The sequence below is a fragment of the Corvus hawaiiensis genome, chromosome 21 (genome assembly GCF_020740725.1).
Source record: "Corvus hawaiiensis isolate bCorHaw1 chromosome 21, bCorHaw1.pri.cur, whole genome shotgun sequence".
NCBI classification, from domain to species: Eukaryota; Metazoa; Chordata; class Aves; order Passeriformes; family Corvidae; genus Corvus; species Corvus hawaiiensis.
In genome coordinates this window covers 1,141,519-1,156,745 of record NC_063233.1, presented here as the reverse complement: position 1 = coordinate 1,156,745, position 15,227 = coordinate 1,141,519, and the positions used below count along the sequence as shown (strand labels likewise).

The window sequence follows — 15,227 nt, the reverse complement described above, 5'->3', positions numbered from 1 at the left end:
GTCTCTGATCTGTCTGCCTCTGTCTTTTCTTACCTTCATTCTATAAAGGTCTCTTGATTTCTTAGCATTTAGCTGCCTTCGCCCCCCTTCTTTTGTTTTTAGTGCAGTTATAGCAGTTTTAGGGAATATCCAGTTTGGGATTCTGCCAGCCAGCCAGAGTTTCCTGAACCAAGTTTTTTGATTGTAATAAGAGAAAAAGGAAATAGTTTGAATTTTGCTTAAAACAAGTGTTTTTAAATCATCTTATGAAAACATACTGTGTTGGCATTCTCTTGTCTTTGATTCTTTGAAGAAAAGGCCAAAGTAAAAAATAGATGATTGTGTAAGTGAATAAATGTATTTTATCTCCTTTTATAGTTTCATAATAAGTGCTGGAGAAGTAATTACTAAATAAAAGAAAAAACTCATTCTGCGTGGAACTGTAGGCTCCCTGTGAGTCTCTGGAATCCATCCTGCAATGTATTTTGTCCATACTATAATAAAGTTTCACTGTAGCAGCTCCTCTCTCTTCCTGCCTTTCTGCAGAAGGCAGCTAAAACCAGGATTAACCCACAGTCTGTGTAATCATGAAACTTGGATTTTGTGAATTCTGGCTGCTTGCCTTTTCAGCCTGTTTGTCTGTTGATCAGAGCAATTCAGTTTTGCCCCTATGTTATTTTAAGGAATAAACCAAAAGCATCTTGGGAAGCTGTCAGAAAGAAGAGGATTGTAACTGTGGTGTGATGTGACCATAGGGAGGGGCTGGGGGTGATCTTTTGTCGTTCCCACTGTACAGTCCAGAGGTGATCCAGGGTCCCTGAGCAAGAAGTGGTCCTTGGGAGAGCTCTGCCAGTGCCCAGCACAGGCTCTGCTAAGGGGGGAGTTTCCTGCACACAGTGAATGCACTGCTGGGAAAGTACCATGGTGTGGAGCAAAGCCCCCTCTCCTAATGCAGCAATTTGTCATATTAAGTCATTTAATAATAATTGAATCCCCTTGATTAATCTCCTAGAATTAGCCAGTTGCATTTTGAGCAATTAGGGTTAATTACTGCCTCATTTGGCAGGATAGTGCCCCTGTAATTATTTCATGAACAAGATTAGGAAGTGTTCCTGTGCAGCAGATACATTCATGGCATCTTGGAGCACATGTTAGAATTTGTAATGACATAGTTAAGTGTAATTAGTAGCTAATAATCAGTGTTCTGCTGTGATGCTGATGCTGAGTGGGCTCATTTTGCTGTATGGTCATTGTTCAGTGAAACCTCCCCTCAACTCTGGTAATACCCAAGTTCTGTTAATGGAGGGCTCTATTAAACTGTTCTGAGAATGATCTAATTTGGAATTAGAATTGCAGGAAGACTTCCTTTGGTTTTGCTGTCAAAATAACATAAAAAGACCTGAATAACAAAAATATACAGTCTACCAGGGAACTGGAAAAAATGCATGTAAGAAAAGGTTGTGTTTAGAGGCCTTACATTGGTGGCATGATAGGGTTGCTGATGACATATTTCTGATTTTCCATCTTTCAGGAATATATTTATATATAATTTTTCAAATCTCTGGTACTTTTTACCTGGAAGAATCTGAAATTGCATCCTTTCTTTCTTCTGAAAATCTGAGTAATGCAGACATGCTGTGTAATAGTTTGTGGAAGGGAGGGAGGTTTGGGAAGCTGGTCTTACGAGAAGTGTTGTTAATGGCAGAGATAAAAACTTCAGCAGAAAAAGCCAGAACATGAGTTCGGAGAGTCTTGGATGAGGAGGGGGCTTGGTATGGAACGGCCTTCCCTTCCTTCCATCCCTTTCATTCCAAACTACTGTGCCAGCCCCCAAAAGACCGGAGCAACAACGTGTTCCTTCCCCAGAGCTTTTCCTGTAATTATGCTGCTTTCTACAGCTTCTTTTTTTTTCAGTTCTGACAGAGGTGTTTTTTCTGCTTTATAACTCATCAGTACAGAATATGAGGAAGTGTGTCAGGCTTTTCTTTCCATCTTTAACTGCTGTAGTTTAGTTAATAAGATGAAACCTTTGAATAATGCTGGATATTTAGAAGTTATCTGTAATACAAATAATAATAAAAGAAAAAGTCCAATAAAATCACAGTTTTGGCTTTTGGTTCTGTTACCTGCCCAGAAGGACTACCAAGGAAGTTCATCAGCAAGAGGGAGAGCATTTTCTACTAATGTTCCAGAGTGAAGGTGTTAATTATTTAAGTCTCTAGATTACTTAGTGTTTATAGCAGTAAGCAATAAAAATTATTTAGGAGTAAATCAGTGATATAAAAATATAGAGTTGTAATTTTTCACTTAGTTTTCATACTAAATAAACACAATAACTCACTTTTAAACAACTCTTTTATGTACTCACATCTTAGCAGAGCTGCTAAGAGATTATTTCTATGGTAATTTTAATTTCTTTGTGAATATCACCTTGTCCTACTATTTCCAAGGTATTTCTCTCTTTCCTTGTCATGTTATAGTACAAATGTCTAGATAGGTACAGAATATCTGGATATCAGGATAGATCCCATTTGTGCTGACAGGGATGCCGAAACTTTGAAACTCAAGCCAATTCTTCAGTAAACTTTAAATTCCAGGTAACAGGTTGAGTGAAGGATATTTTATGATGACTGTGTAGTCTCATTTTGAAGCTCAAATTGAAAAACCTGATGTATTCTTCAGTAATTACTTGGCTACCTGTTTGAAGGATTATCCATATTTTAGAAGTTTCCTCATCTCTTGCGAGCTTAGAAGTTCTTTCTTTAATCAATCTGTTCTAATGTGTTCCCATAAATTCACACTGGAATTTCAGCCTCAAAGTATGCAAAATTCTTTTCAGGTAGGCGTTATTGAATGCAGGCAGGTGTATAATTTTGGACATAGTAAAAGGGTTTGAAATACTGATGCTGATAGTAAATCATTGCTTATAATGTGTGTGCATGTTCTACTGGAGGGGCTGGAGATCCCCCATCACTACTGCAGATGTCTTTTAAAGGTGAAATTAGTTACAGTAAATGTCACTCAGATGAAGTATGCACTTTAGAAGCAAGGAAACCATTCCTTTAAAATTAATGATGCATTGCAAATATCAGAAAAACCTTATATCCAGTGTAAAGATAATTAAAATTCAGGTCAGAAGTGTATGACTTAGTCTGGCTAAATTTTTTAATGAGATTTCAGAAAATTAATTGGGCGAGTATGTTTTTACTCTTCTAAAGAATATTTCATTTCATGGCTCTACAGGAAAGATGCTTTTATTGACATCTGAAGATTGTACTGTCTGACTTTTTAACTGTTGGTTAACCAATCTTAACAGTTTTTAGGTTGATTACAAATACTCTAAATGCCTGTAGCCCTTTGTGCAGAGCTGGCTGGTGCCTGTTTTCCACATGCCAATCAGCAGTAAAACAACTGACTTTATTATTAATTAACATTAGCACTCTGGGTTTCTATGTTGTGCAATTAGCAGTGAACATTTCCCTTTCTCAGCCCATTCAGCCTTGGGTTTCCTGTGCCTCTGGGGGAGCAGAGGGACAGGCCTGGCTCTGCAGTGGGGTTGTATTTATGATATTTTTGTTTTCACTCTTAGGGTGCTCCTTGGCCCAGAAGAAGGGCTTAGAGGCTGCAGGCAGACCTGCCCCCACAGTTCTCTTGGGGCTGTTCAGGTTTTCTCTGGATCTTAAGTAATTACAAAGAGGTACATTTATTGGCCAAACACTAATTGTTCTGGACATTGAAAGTCAGAACAGTTTTTTCTTCTTCTTCCCTATCCCAAAACAAATTCTGGACAACTACTCATGAACAAAAATAAAATACAAAAAATGTGTTCAGGGTGTGTAGGTGTCCTGCCTGCATGTCCTAAGAGCAGGATTTGGAGGGAACTATGGAATATCCAGTTGTACTGGTGACAGCCCCCAGAATGGGGGGGTGTTAAGTACAAACTGCATCCAAGGAGCAAGTCTGTAGCAAGGAACTTCCCTAATTCTGCCTTCCCCGTGTTTGGGTTCCTTTATAATCTGCAATGTGGAGACTCCCAGGAATCCTTGCCCTTTCCTGAATCTGTTCTGGTATGTACAAGATAGCTGAAGCTTTTATTTCACTGGGGTTTTTTTAGTGTTATGAAACCTTACCAAATCTGTTTTGCAGAAGATCTTGTAACACTTCAAAATTTGAGGCTAAAAGCCCTGGTGAACTTCCCCCTGAAGTTCTGTGACAAGGGCTGCCATTGCCTGCTTTTGCCAGCTTTGGAATTTGTGCTCTGCCACCAGTGGTTCCATCTCACAGAGCACATGTATGCCAGAGGAGATGTCCAGAAGAGCTTGTTCTTGGAATAATCTCTGCATTTCTTCTTAAAAATGAATGGCCTTTTTATTTGCATGAGGAATTACTTGACTTCAATCTTAGACTTTTTTTTTCCCCATGGAGTAGGAAAAGAATGACACTTCCTTGTGTGGATGAAGAGAAGAGCCTTTGTCTCAAAACAAGTTCTTCCCAGACTGTGCCCTTCCTACAGCTGCCCTGGGAACAGAAATGTGCAAACAGCCCAATTTTCATAGTGCCTAGTGGTTAGGGTTCTTTTTGCTTGGTTGTTTTTCTTCTTTTTATTTAATTTTTTCTTCTTTTTATTTAGTTGTCTGTTTGTTTTTTTTTTAATTTAAGCTCCATTGTTGGCCTTGACACCTGATCTGTAGAGGCAGGGGCTTAATTTTACTGCAGTTATGCAAACCTGAGCCTGAATCCGTCCTAGAAATGAGAAAGCGTATTTTTAATGGACAAGTTTGAAGACGATGGTGGTCTCTTATTACAATTATATCTTATTACAATTACAATTTATACCTGTAGATGAAAACTCTGAGGTTTGCAGAAGTAAAGATCATGGGTTGTTTGAATGAATAGGGGTTGGTTCTTTGCCAGCTTTCTGAAAAATTGTGGTGGTTAATTGTGGAAGGACTTGAAAACAGTGGAGCCCCCCATGTCAAAAGTCATGAAATAAGTGAAATGTGTGTAAGGTCAGACTAGAGGGGGTTATTCTGAGAAGGCAGATATTTCCTAGGTGTTCTGTGTGCTAGCAGTACTTAGCAGAGCTTCCTGCTTACCTTCAAGTACAGCAAGAGAAGGTTAAGTTTGAACATAAGGGAAAGTAGCCTGTGATCAATAGGGAGCTTTCTGGTACAGTTTGGCCTCACCTGAGGATGATTCCTGGTTTGTTCCGTAATCAAACATCTCCTGCCCTCACTGAAAGCTCTGTTACTTTAATTAGGTCTGATAGGTTGTGATAGCCCATGCAAATCTAGGTCATTGCATATGTAAATGTGCAGCTGCAGTCCTGGCGGCGCCAGAACACATCAGCAGAGGTGTCCAGGCATGGGCAGCATCACTCCCAGCACCAGCAGCTCCCGGGCTCCCCGTGGCAAAGGGGCTGGGACACATTCCTCTCACTTGCCTAATGTTTATTTATGTTTTCAAGTTCAGAAGTTGGTAGGTATTTCTTGGCACATGCTTGAAACATTGTTTTACACTTCAGCACTCTTGGTGTAAACACACACAACAATTTAAGAAGGGCAAGTGGAAACTCCTTGATTTCAGTGTGGATTTCTTTCTGAAAAATAAAGTTTTGTAGTAGTTGCCTCATGAAATGTTCTAAGAAGTGCTGCTTCTACTGTGAATGGTAACTACAAGTTAAAAAAGCTTTTGCTCAGACTTTCTTACTGCTCAAGAACAGCTCAGGAGGCACATGGACATGGTAAAGGAAATGCTGTGATTCCTTTCTATTTTTAAGTTAGGAAAAAGTGCTTTGTAGGTTTATGTGCTGACACCTTTGTTTTGTCTGGGGAAAGTGGTTTGTCTGTACAGGTCAAGGAACTCGCTTAGCAGCTCATGTGTAAAAGAGTTGGGAAGTGGAGATGTTCCTGGTGGGAACCAGGAAAATGGGACAAAATCCCTGTGTGCGGACTCTGCTGGCTCTGCCATGCAAACAGTGCAGGGGAGCTGACGTTTGTTACACTGCCTGGAATGAGCTGAGTATCCACTGTGACAGGTATTGAGGAGTGGTTCTGTTTATCAGATTCCCTGCAAGGAGAGGTTGCAACCAGTTTAAACTGAGAAGGCTGCAGGGGCTGATTAATTGGAATATTTGCTTGTCTGCTTTCATCCTGTGTTGCCTTACTCTGGTGATAATTTAGTAATTTAGAGGAGGACTTATGTAAACAAAAAAGCAAAGCAATTTTAGCCTTCTGCCCTTTATCTGATAACCTGTAGGATACCTGTTCCCTCATCGCTGAAAGGATGCTCCCAGTTTATTGCGTAGTGTACACTGCCAGACTTGGAGAAATGAATCTTTGGACTTCAGTTTTGGTTTGTTTTTTTTTAATCTCTGTGAATGCAGCATAATTCCAAGCACAGCACAAGCACTGAGAGCTGACCCAAACTTTGATTGCAGTTAATAGCTGGTGACTTACTCCAGAGTGTAGGGGAGACTGAGGAGTTCTTAAAGGGAACCATGCCCTGAGCTGCTTGAAGGAAGCACTTGGAGAAATTACCTTCCTCTTTCTGTGGGACTTGCCTTCAGAAATAGCTGCAGGTCCTAATGCTGGACTGAAAGCTTTTCCTGCATTTTAAGTCTCAATTCCGGCCCTCTCCTGCTGCATTAGGAAGCAACAGTGGTAGCAATAGTCTTTCCTTCAAACATGCAGCCCTCCCGAGCCCCTTGTGCTGGGCGTGGCTGCTCCAGGTTGGGCTGTAGGTGATGGCTCATCCCCGGAAGCCCTTCCCCACCCGCAGCCTCTGCTGGGAACTTCTTTTTCTGTGGTATTTGATGCAAACTCTGAAATGGCTCAAGATGCTGAAACTTGAAAATGTTCTACTTGGCACGTGTGGTAACTTTGAGTAATTAATTTTCATAATTTCTTTTTTAAACATTGTTTGGCAGCCGTGCTAATTACAGAGGAGACCAGAAGGGCTCTTGGGAGCAGTTGCAGTCCATGGAGTCCGTGCTCCTCATTAGGCTGTGTCTCCCTGCCTGCCTGGGTGTTTACCTGGGACTGCTTGGCTGCAGCATCGGCGTCTCCCAGGTGACACAGGCAGGCAGAGCTGATGAGAGGCTGTGCAACGAGGGAGAGCAGTTTGGGACTAATTAGTTACTTACACGGAAGGCAAGACTTTAATTCCCTTTTTAGAGAAGTCATTTGGCTTCCTCCAGCCTATGTTACTGCTGCATCTGCAAGGAATTCATGCATTTGTGGTCGGGCTGTTCTCCATTCTCATCAGCCGAGGTGAAACCCTTGTCCACAAGCAGTGAGAGCAGGAGGGGCTGAGTGGCTCTTTCGGGTCCCTGACTGCCTTTCCTTTGACAGAGACATTTAACGTCGTACCCGTATCGCTGCACCTTGGCAGATTTTCAGATCGAGAAAAAGATCGGACGAGGCCAATTCAGCGAAGTTTACAGAGCAACTTGTCTCCTGGACAGGAAACCTGTGGCACTGAAGAAAGTCCAGGTGAGCGTTTCAGTGCAGAGTCTCCTGCTTTGAGAGCAGAATGGGAATGTTTCAAGGGCCTGCCAGATGACCTGGAGGCAGATAACTGTGCCCTCCAGGCTCTTCGTCCCTCATCGCCTTGCAGTGGGCTCCTGTGTCCAAATCAGAATTACCTAGCAGTATTGCCATTTCATATTTATTTTAAATTTCACCTTTCACTTTAAGAAAAGGGTTCACCAAACTGTTACTAAATGTGTGAAACAGTGAGGCCCTGGGGCTGTGCTGGTGCCATGAGGAGATGCCATCCCAGCACAGCTGAACCACAGGAACACGGAAGGGAAACAGGCTGGAGCTTGCTGGTGGAGTTTGAGAAGAATTTTTGAAAACTTGGATGCCAGAAGTGTAGATTTTTTAAACTTGGCTGAAAGTATTGGGCAGTATTCAGAACAGCATTTTGTTTGAAGAAATTTGCCTTTAATCCTTCAACAGATCCTCCAAACTCTCATTTCTAGTGACTTGCTGATTACTGTGGAATGAATATTAATGCTTAATGTTATTGTTAATTATTACAGAGAAATCAGTGGAAGCTATATCTATTTAAAAGAGAAAAGTGAACATTCTGTCTTTTATTTACTATATGAAATTAATAATAACTAAATCAATGAAAATCACAGCAGCAAATTCACAAACTTGTATCTTTATTTTTTGTGCTGCTTAGAATATTGCCTATCGGTTTTAAAATTAGTTTTACCCCAACATTATCCCTGTAGTGGTTTCAAAATAAAGAAAACATTGATCTTTCTTTGATCTGAGGATTGTGTGAATACTCATTACAGTAGAGCATGTACAAATTGGGGAAGGAAACACCAACTGCTTGTTAAAGTATAAAGTACTTTTTTTTGTTGCTTCATTTTTATCTCCCATGTTTTTGTCTTTGAAGATTTTTGAAATGATGGATGCTAAGGCAAGGCAAGACTGCATTAAAGAAATTGACCTCTTGAAGGTAAGAATTTTTATGATGACTTTTTTCTTTCTTTTTCTTTTTCTTTTCTTTTTTTTTTTTTGATTGGTTTTATTTTGTGAAAAAAATTGTTTTCGGGTTGGCAAATAAAGCTTACACTGTAAAGGGGAAAGCAGTTTTGCCTGTACATGTTACGTATGTGTGTGTATAAATATCACACATGAAAAATGATCATTTAGATAAAGGCTGTGAAACCAGAGTGTGTTTAAGTGATTAAAGCAACTAGTGATTTTTAATGCCTTGGTAGTTTATTTTAAATTGTTGATTAAAAACATAGATGTGTTGCACTTTAAATATCTATTTTTAGTAAGTGCAACAGATTGCAGAAGGCTAAAAATTTAGTTTAACTAGTCAAATTTCATTCTAAAAGTATTAAATAATTACTTCTGTGCCTGTGATTTTAGGGATTTCTGTTCAAATTCATGCAGTTGTAGCCTGACTCTGTAGGCTGCAGGGAAGGATAAACATGAGCCAGTTGCTCAATAGTCATGGAGAAAAATAATGCCAAAGTTTACATTCAGAAAGAGGATCTGTGGTACTTTTGGGTTCTAGTAAAAAAAAAATTCAAGCATCAGTAGTGAATATAAGAATGAGCTATACTGAAATGAAAGAAAGGAATTAGTGAGGAAGCCAGCATAAATAATCAGATAATAAAGTGTCGTGCAATTTGTGTGTTACTTTCCTCCATCAAAGTTGTAATTTAGTTTTGTTGTTCTTTTAAGGGGCAAAGAGACCTTGAGTACTGTAACCAACAGTTGGGGCTTTGTTTCTTTTTAATGGGGGGAAAAAATCAGTTATTGCTTAACAAGGCATCCTTCAGGAAATTGCTTTTAAATGTTTTGCAAGTTTCCGATAGAAGAGGTTGTTTCACTCTGTTTGGGTGGAGTTGCTCTTTGCTAAGGACATTTCCAGGGTGCTGTGCCTGTGAGAAATGCTGTTTCTCACAGGATTTTGTCTGTAGCAGCTGGGCCCAGGCTGTGGGTGCACCGACTGTGAACGTTTTGCACGTGGGTCACAGGAGGTGCAGGTGTTGTGTCTGGGAGTTGTCATGACCACGTTGTAACTGTTCCTCTTGCATTCCCTCCCTCTGCAGCAGCTGAACCACCCCAATATAATTAAGTATTTGGATTCTTTTATTGAAGACAACGAACTCAACATTGTGCTGGAGCTGGCTGATGCTGGGGATCTCTCCCAGATGATTAAGGTAAGGATGTGTCCATCCTGGAAGTGCTGCAGACTACTAGGATTAGGCAGACCCAAAGCAGTGGGGTGAGCACAGATGGGTTAGAAGCACTTTTTATCTCCTCTTGCAGTTTTGCACACCCCCAGGTTGCCTTCAGATCTGAATCAAAGTGTCTGGTGGCATTTTGAATATCCCAGGCCATACCCTGAGCTTCTGGTCACTGCTGCAGAGGGGAGCAAGTGTCTGTGATCTGGTGGGACACGTGTGTTATTTGCAAAGTTGATTTACTCAGTCTGTGATTGATGGGGACATTTAATTACTGTTGGATTCACTATTCACATTGCCTGTCTGCCACTCTGAAGACATTCAAGGAAGTGTATTGACTTTCTTTGCAATGGGGATTTGGGTTTGAGAAAATGTTTCAAGTACTTGTTCTTCTTTTATGTTGCTCTTAGGAATACTTGTATTGCTGCAAACCAGCTTTAGTTAAGCTGTTACCACCTGCTTTTATATTTTCTTTGACATGTTAATCTTTAGGCATACATCCCTTGTGAGAACAGATGTGTTATATCATGTTTGTTAGCACTCTCAACCTTCTCTCCATGTTTTACCTGGTTTTTGCCATCATTTTTCTGTAATTATCATAAATGAATGTTTGGAAAGTTCTCTTCCTCCTTGTTGTCACAGTTAAAATATCTTATTAACAGATTTGTTTTCTTTGCCAGCAGAGCTATGAGGCACTAGGCCAAAGGCTGTCAAACAAGTTACCCATTCAGTCCATAGTCAATGGCTAAATTTACAGGATCCAGGAGAATCTGCTTCGTCTCACAGGAGAGGCCCTGGGCGAGTGCTGGGAGCAGGCAGTTGGCAGAGTCACTCCTGGGGAGAGCCCCAGATCCCCAGGTCCAGCCTCACTCGAGGAGGGAAGGGGGATCTGCCCCAGCCCAGGAGCTGCAGCCTCGGGGAGCTGGGGGGCTCAGCTGCTCCTTCTGCCCATGCAGCAGCTCTGCCTTTGTCCTCCCTGTTTCCTTGGGGCTTCTGCTGGATTTTGCTCTTTTCCCACCATTTCCTGGGAAACTTGCAGCTCATCTCAGGCTTTTTGTGGTTGTGGTTGAAGATGGAAAAAACCCAAGGACTGTGAGAGCAGGGGTTAGGGGTGTGTGAGACATCCTGGACTGTGCAAGGGCTCTGCTTGAGTTTACAATCTTAGCTTACAAAAGTTTTACCTACAAAATTGTAAGATTTCATTATATGAAATATTTATATTTTTTGGTCTTCTGTAGTTTTCAGTTTAAAATACTGACAAATATGTTCATTTGCTTATCGGGGTTGGCTATTTAATGTTTTAAAATTACTTTCTATGTCATTATAATAAGAGTTGCATTTTCCAAAACATAACTGGTAGATTCTTAGATTGGTGCCTTGCCCAGCGCTGGACTGTGCTGGCTTCCAGTGCACCAGCTCTGTGTTCCCTCTGTATTTCAGGCATGAAGAAAATGCATTTGTTTTTTTCAAAGTCTTATAAATGAAGTTTTTTGATTGGTGCAAATCTGGAAATTCAGTTTTTGGGGTTTTTTTTAACAGAGGTTAAAAAAAAAACAAAACCAAGCCCTAAACCCAAGAGGGAACAAAAGCTTCCTCCTAAATGCAGCTCCACTGCAGCAGGGGAGTTTCCTCACCAGCCCCTCTGTGTCACTCTCTCCCCTCCCCGGGAGCTGAAGCTCCTGTGTGGATTTTCAGTGGAACAGTGGTGACAACCCTCAGAAGGTGTGAGGGTGATAAACCCAGGGCCTGTCTCTGTCACGCCCCGGTGCCTGCATTATTTATGAGAAATGTAGAGCTGCAGGAAAACCCACTGGAGAGTTGGGACTTCCTTGTAAATGTCAGGCGAACCTTATTGGACATGACATTTAGAAAATTATCACTTGTGGTCTTGCATATCTACTCTTAAGTATTTTAACAAGAATTAAATAATTTTATTGTGTATATAACACTTTTCCCCTCACCCTCTGTAATTCCTCTGTGCTCTCTCCCGAGTTTTGGGTTGAGACTGTTGCAATCTGTCAGATTTGCTGCCTGGGGAATTGCACAGTCGTGCCCCTTCACAGATGATCTGCAAAAGAAAATTTGCCATTGCTTGAGTCAAACACGAACTGGTAACAGCATTTCACATAAAATAGAGAATGTGGCAACGGACATCAGATGTCACTGATGAGAGGGGAAAGCATGAGATGCAGAAAGGGGCAGCAAGCCATTCCCTTCCTTTATTCCTGCTGCAGCTGGGAATTCTCACGGGTGTGCAGCAGAGGAAGTGCAGCTGTGGTGAGGCAGGAGGGTGTGCGGCGCTCCCAGTGACAGCCTGTGTGGCAGGGCAAGAGGAGCAATGGGAAACCTCTGGAAGTGTTATAAGTGTATCTTGTTAATGCTCTGGCTGTGGAGCTGGCTCAGTGAGAAGCCAGGGACCAACAATCCGAGCCCTGCAGTTTTGGGATGCCTGGGTGGGGTGCCAGACACGGCTGGTGTGCCCTCCTGAAAAGGAAGGAGAGCAGCTGAAGGTCTGTAATGTTTGGCCTTCACTGAAGTGTGCAGCTGGTTCTTTATTCCTGTAGTGGGTTGAAGAAGACTCCAGTATTGCAGAGAGCCAGGGCCATGCTGCACTCTGTGGTGGTGCTTTATGCTTCCCATTATTCTGAGAGCTTTGGGGCATTCAGAGGTCCCTGGAACCTGGACCCGGCTGCGCTTGGCGCTGCCTAAACACACCCAGCTGATCAGGAGTGTCTCAGTCTCACTACAGGGTGCAGTTCATTTAGTGTTCCCATTATGCATGAAATAGAATATATTATTCTACCTGATCACAGAAGAAACATGGATACTTTATTGATGTTCTGGCCGTCTTTTAAAAAAGGGAAGCAGATTTCCTTATCCTTGTTAGTGGACGATGCAATAATGAATGTTTACAAGGGGGTTTTTAATGGTCTTTTGTTTCTTAAGGCAAAATATTTGAGACATTTGTTGTTTTGAGGCATTAAATATGTTTTGCAAGGTAATTAAGGAGATTAATGCTAATCATAATTGTGTCCATTCAAAAATGTCAAACCTATTTAAGCATATTTTTCATAATAGTTGTTAATTAGTGAACTGCAACGAAGTTTCCACACAGAGAGGAGGAGTTAAAAGCTAATCAGAAGAAAAGTGATACAGCTGCAGATCTGGAAGACATGAGCAACCTGCAGCTGACTAACACAATTCCAGGAACGAGTCAAATATGTTGCTTTTTCACTGATCTTTTATTTATTTCCTCCCACAGTATTTTAAAAAGCAGAAACGGTTAATCCCAGAAAGGACGGTGTGGAAATATTTTGTGCAGTTATGCAGTGCAGTGGAACACATGCACTCCCGCAGGGTGATGCACAGAGGTAACATTAATTCAGTCTCTTTTCACTGAATAATAATATAATGTTCCAATTAGTAAGCGCCTACATTCAAAAACAATTATGCTGATGTTCAGCCAATGCATGTTTAGAGAGGCTGGAGCCTGCAAGATGGATTTCTCCTTCTGTCTCTGCCTCATTGTTAAAGCATTCAGGCCAAAGTGAGTGTGGTATTAGGAAGATGAGCTGCTTTGTATTCCAGACACTGATATTAAGTAGAAGTGTCAAACTTGCCATTAGAAAAGTGTCAGAAATAAAATGCTGAGACTCCTGGATACAGTGAACTCCAAGAAATAGTCTTCGTTATATTAGCTGTGACCTTAGAGAGTTGAGAAGAGTTTTCCTGTCTTGCAGGCTTTTCTGAAAAATTAATACAAATATGTCCCACACTCTCATAACCTGTTCTCTATTTTCATTAATTATTTTTCAGTCTCTTGTCTCAGAACATCTTATAAATTTGAGCTCTATCCAAAAATTACACTCTTGCTTTCAGCGTCAGTGAAGTGCTTTGGGAAGGACTGGACTCAGGAAATGCAAATTTCCCCAAAGACACCAACACCCATCTCAGCTGCTTGTTATTTCCTTGCTCCTTTGAAGGAGGGAATTCTTCACTATATTTTTCAGCAGTGTGATGTCATTTTTGCTCCATTATGCATCCCCTGATGCAGTGTATCAATTGTACCTGAATTAGGTCTGTGATTGGTGACTGAAATGTGGAGCCTCTCAGGTTGAGACTGCTCTAACATGAGGAAAGAGCCTCTAACTCAGTCCTGATATGACTGCTTGGGAAACTGGGCTTGTAGTGATTTCTACCCTCCATGAACCAACTAGGCTGTGTAGAGCCTGGAATTTATGTATATGTGGAACAGTAATTACCCTTTGCATGAGGGGATGGTGGTGGGCAGTGCAGTTTCCTGTGGAAAGTGATCATTCCCAAGGAGAACTGGGCTCATTTCTTTGATTTCCAGCAGTTAAAGAGGTTGCCTCTGTTCTGTTGAGCTGTTTCCTACATTTTCCCTCATTGGTATTTCTTGTGTGCTGGGAAGTACACTCTGATTTTTGTGTCTGTGCAGAGCTCGAAGCCTTGGAAGATTGAGCCTATCAAAGCTCCAAAGAAGCACGGTTCTGCTCGAGCCTCTTTGTGCCGCGAGCGCTCCAGGCGATGCTTCTATTGCAGCATTAGAACCAAATAACCTTTTGTGGCTTTGACCTTTTACCTTTTTCTTCTTGCAGACATAAAACCAGCCAACGTGTTTATAACAGCCACAGGGGTGGTGAAGCTGGGAGATCTTGGATTAGGCCGGTTTTTTAGTTCTAAAACCACCGCAGCACATTCCTTAGGTAAGCTGGTACTCGTTAAGCAGGGCCTGGCGTGCACGGTCAGCTCTGATGTTCAAACGCAGGGTGTCCGTCCTCCCACGGTGACACGAGTGGGAGTCAGGGGATGGGGACTGCATTTCCAGCCGTGGGTGTTTTAAATGCTCTTTGAAGGCATTAGTAAGTGTCTTCTGTTTTAAAATCCATTTGTTATTTTTTTTCTGGAAGGCCTGGCCTGGTGTGTGTTTTACAGTAAATGTAAGAAACGCAGCTTTTCCACGTTTGCCTGCACTGTGCTTGCTGGAATTCAATGTTACCCCCAATACCTTTCACAGCAGCTGCTTATCAGGGCTCTGCCCTGACTGGGGCTGTGACTGCTCGAGGTGGGTGAGCCCTCATGGCTCATCTGTTCCAAAAAGGGACTTCACTTGAAATGTGGCTTATGCTTTAAGCATCCATCTTCTCTTCATATCTTCCACATATCTCAAGGTTGTCTTCCTCATTTTTACTGTTAACATTAATTCCAGTGCAGTAAAAAATTGCACAGTTATGCAGTTCATTCTTTAAGTCTTACAGTATAAAGTATTTCATAATTGTGTCTGTGACCTCTTGAGAGGTGGCTGATTTTCCATTTTTATTAATGGGTCTGAATTTTTTGAGTCCCAAAGGTGCTTCTGTATTACAGCAGTGAAGGAACTTTGGCTTTTGGTGCAGTATTTAGGCTCTTTTACACTAATGTCTCTCAGTTGACCTTGGAACACACAATATTTGTTTCACTATTCGTGTTCGTGCAATTCCCTCCACTGAGTGTGTCTTGCTGAATC

The 15,227-nt window shown here is 41.5% G+C and overlaps 1 protein-coding gene across 2 annotated transcripts in view; it reads left to right on the top strand.

The window, feature by feature from the left end:
* The window catches only part of NEK6 (NIMA related kinase 6), a 47,162-nt gene that overhangs the window by 16,960 nt on the left and 14,975 nt on the right, over nucleotides 1-15,227 (top strand). For both annotated transcript variants that reach the window (XM_048325979.1, XM_048325977.1), the window contains exons 3-7: nucleotides 7,332-7,472; nucleotides 8,392-8,454; nucleotides 9,566-9,676; nucleotides 12,963-13,071; nucleotides 14,320-14,427. In XM_048325979.1, the coding sequence (XP_048181936.1) occupies nucleotides 7,332-7,472; nucleotides 8,392-8,454; nucleotides 9,566-9,676; nucleotides 12,963-13,071; nucleotides 14,320-14,427 (532 nt within the window). The remainder of the gene's footprint in view (nucleotides 1-7,331; nucleotides 7,473-8,391; nucleotides 8,455-9,565; nucleotides 9,677-12,962; nucleotides 13,072-14,319; nucleotides 14,428-15,227) is intronic.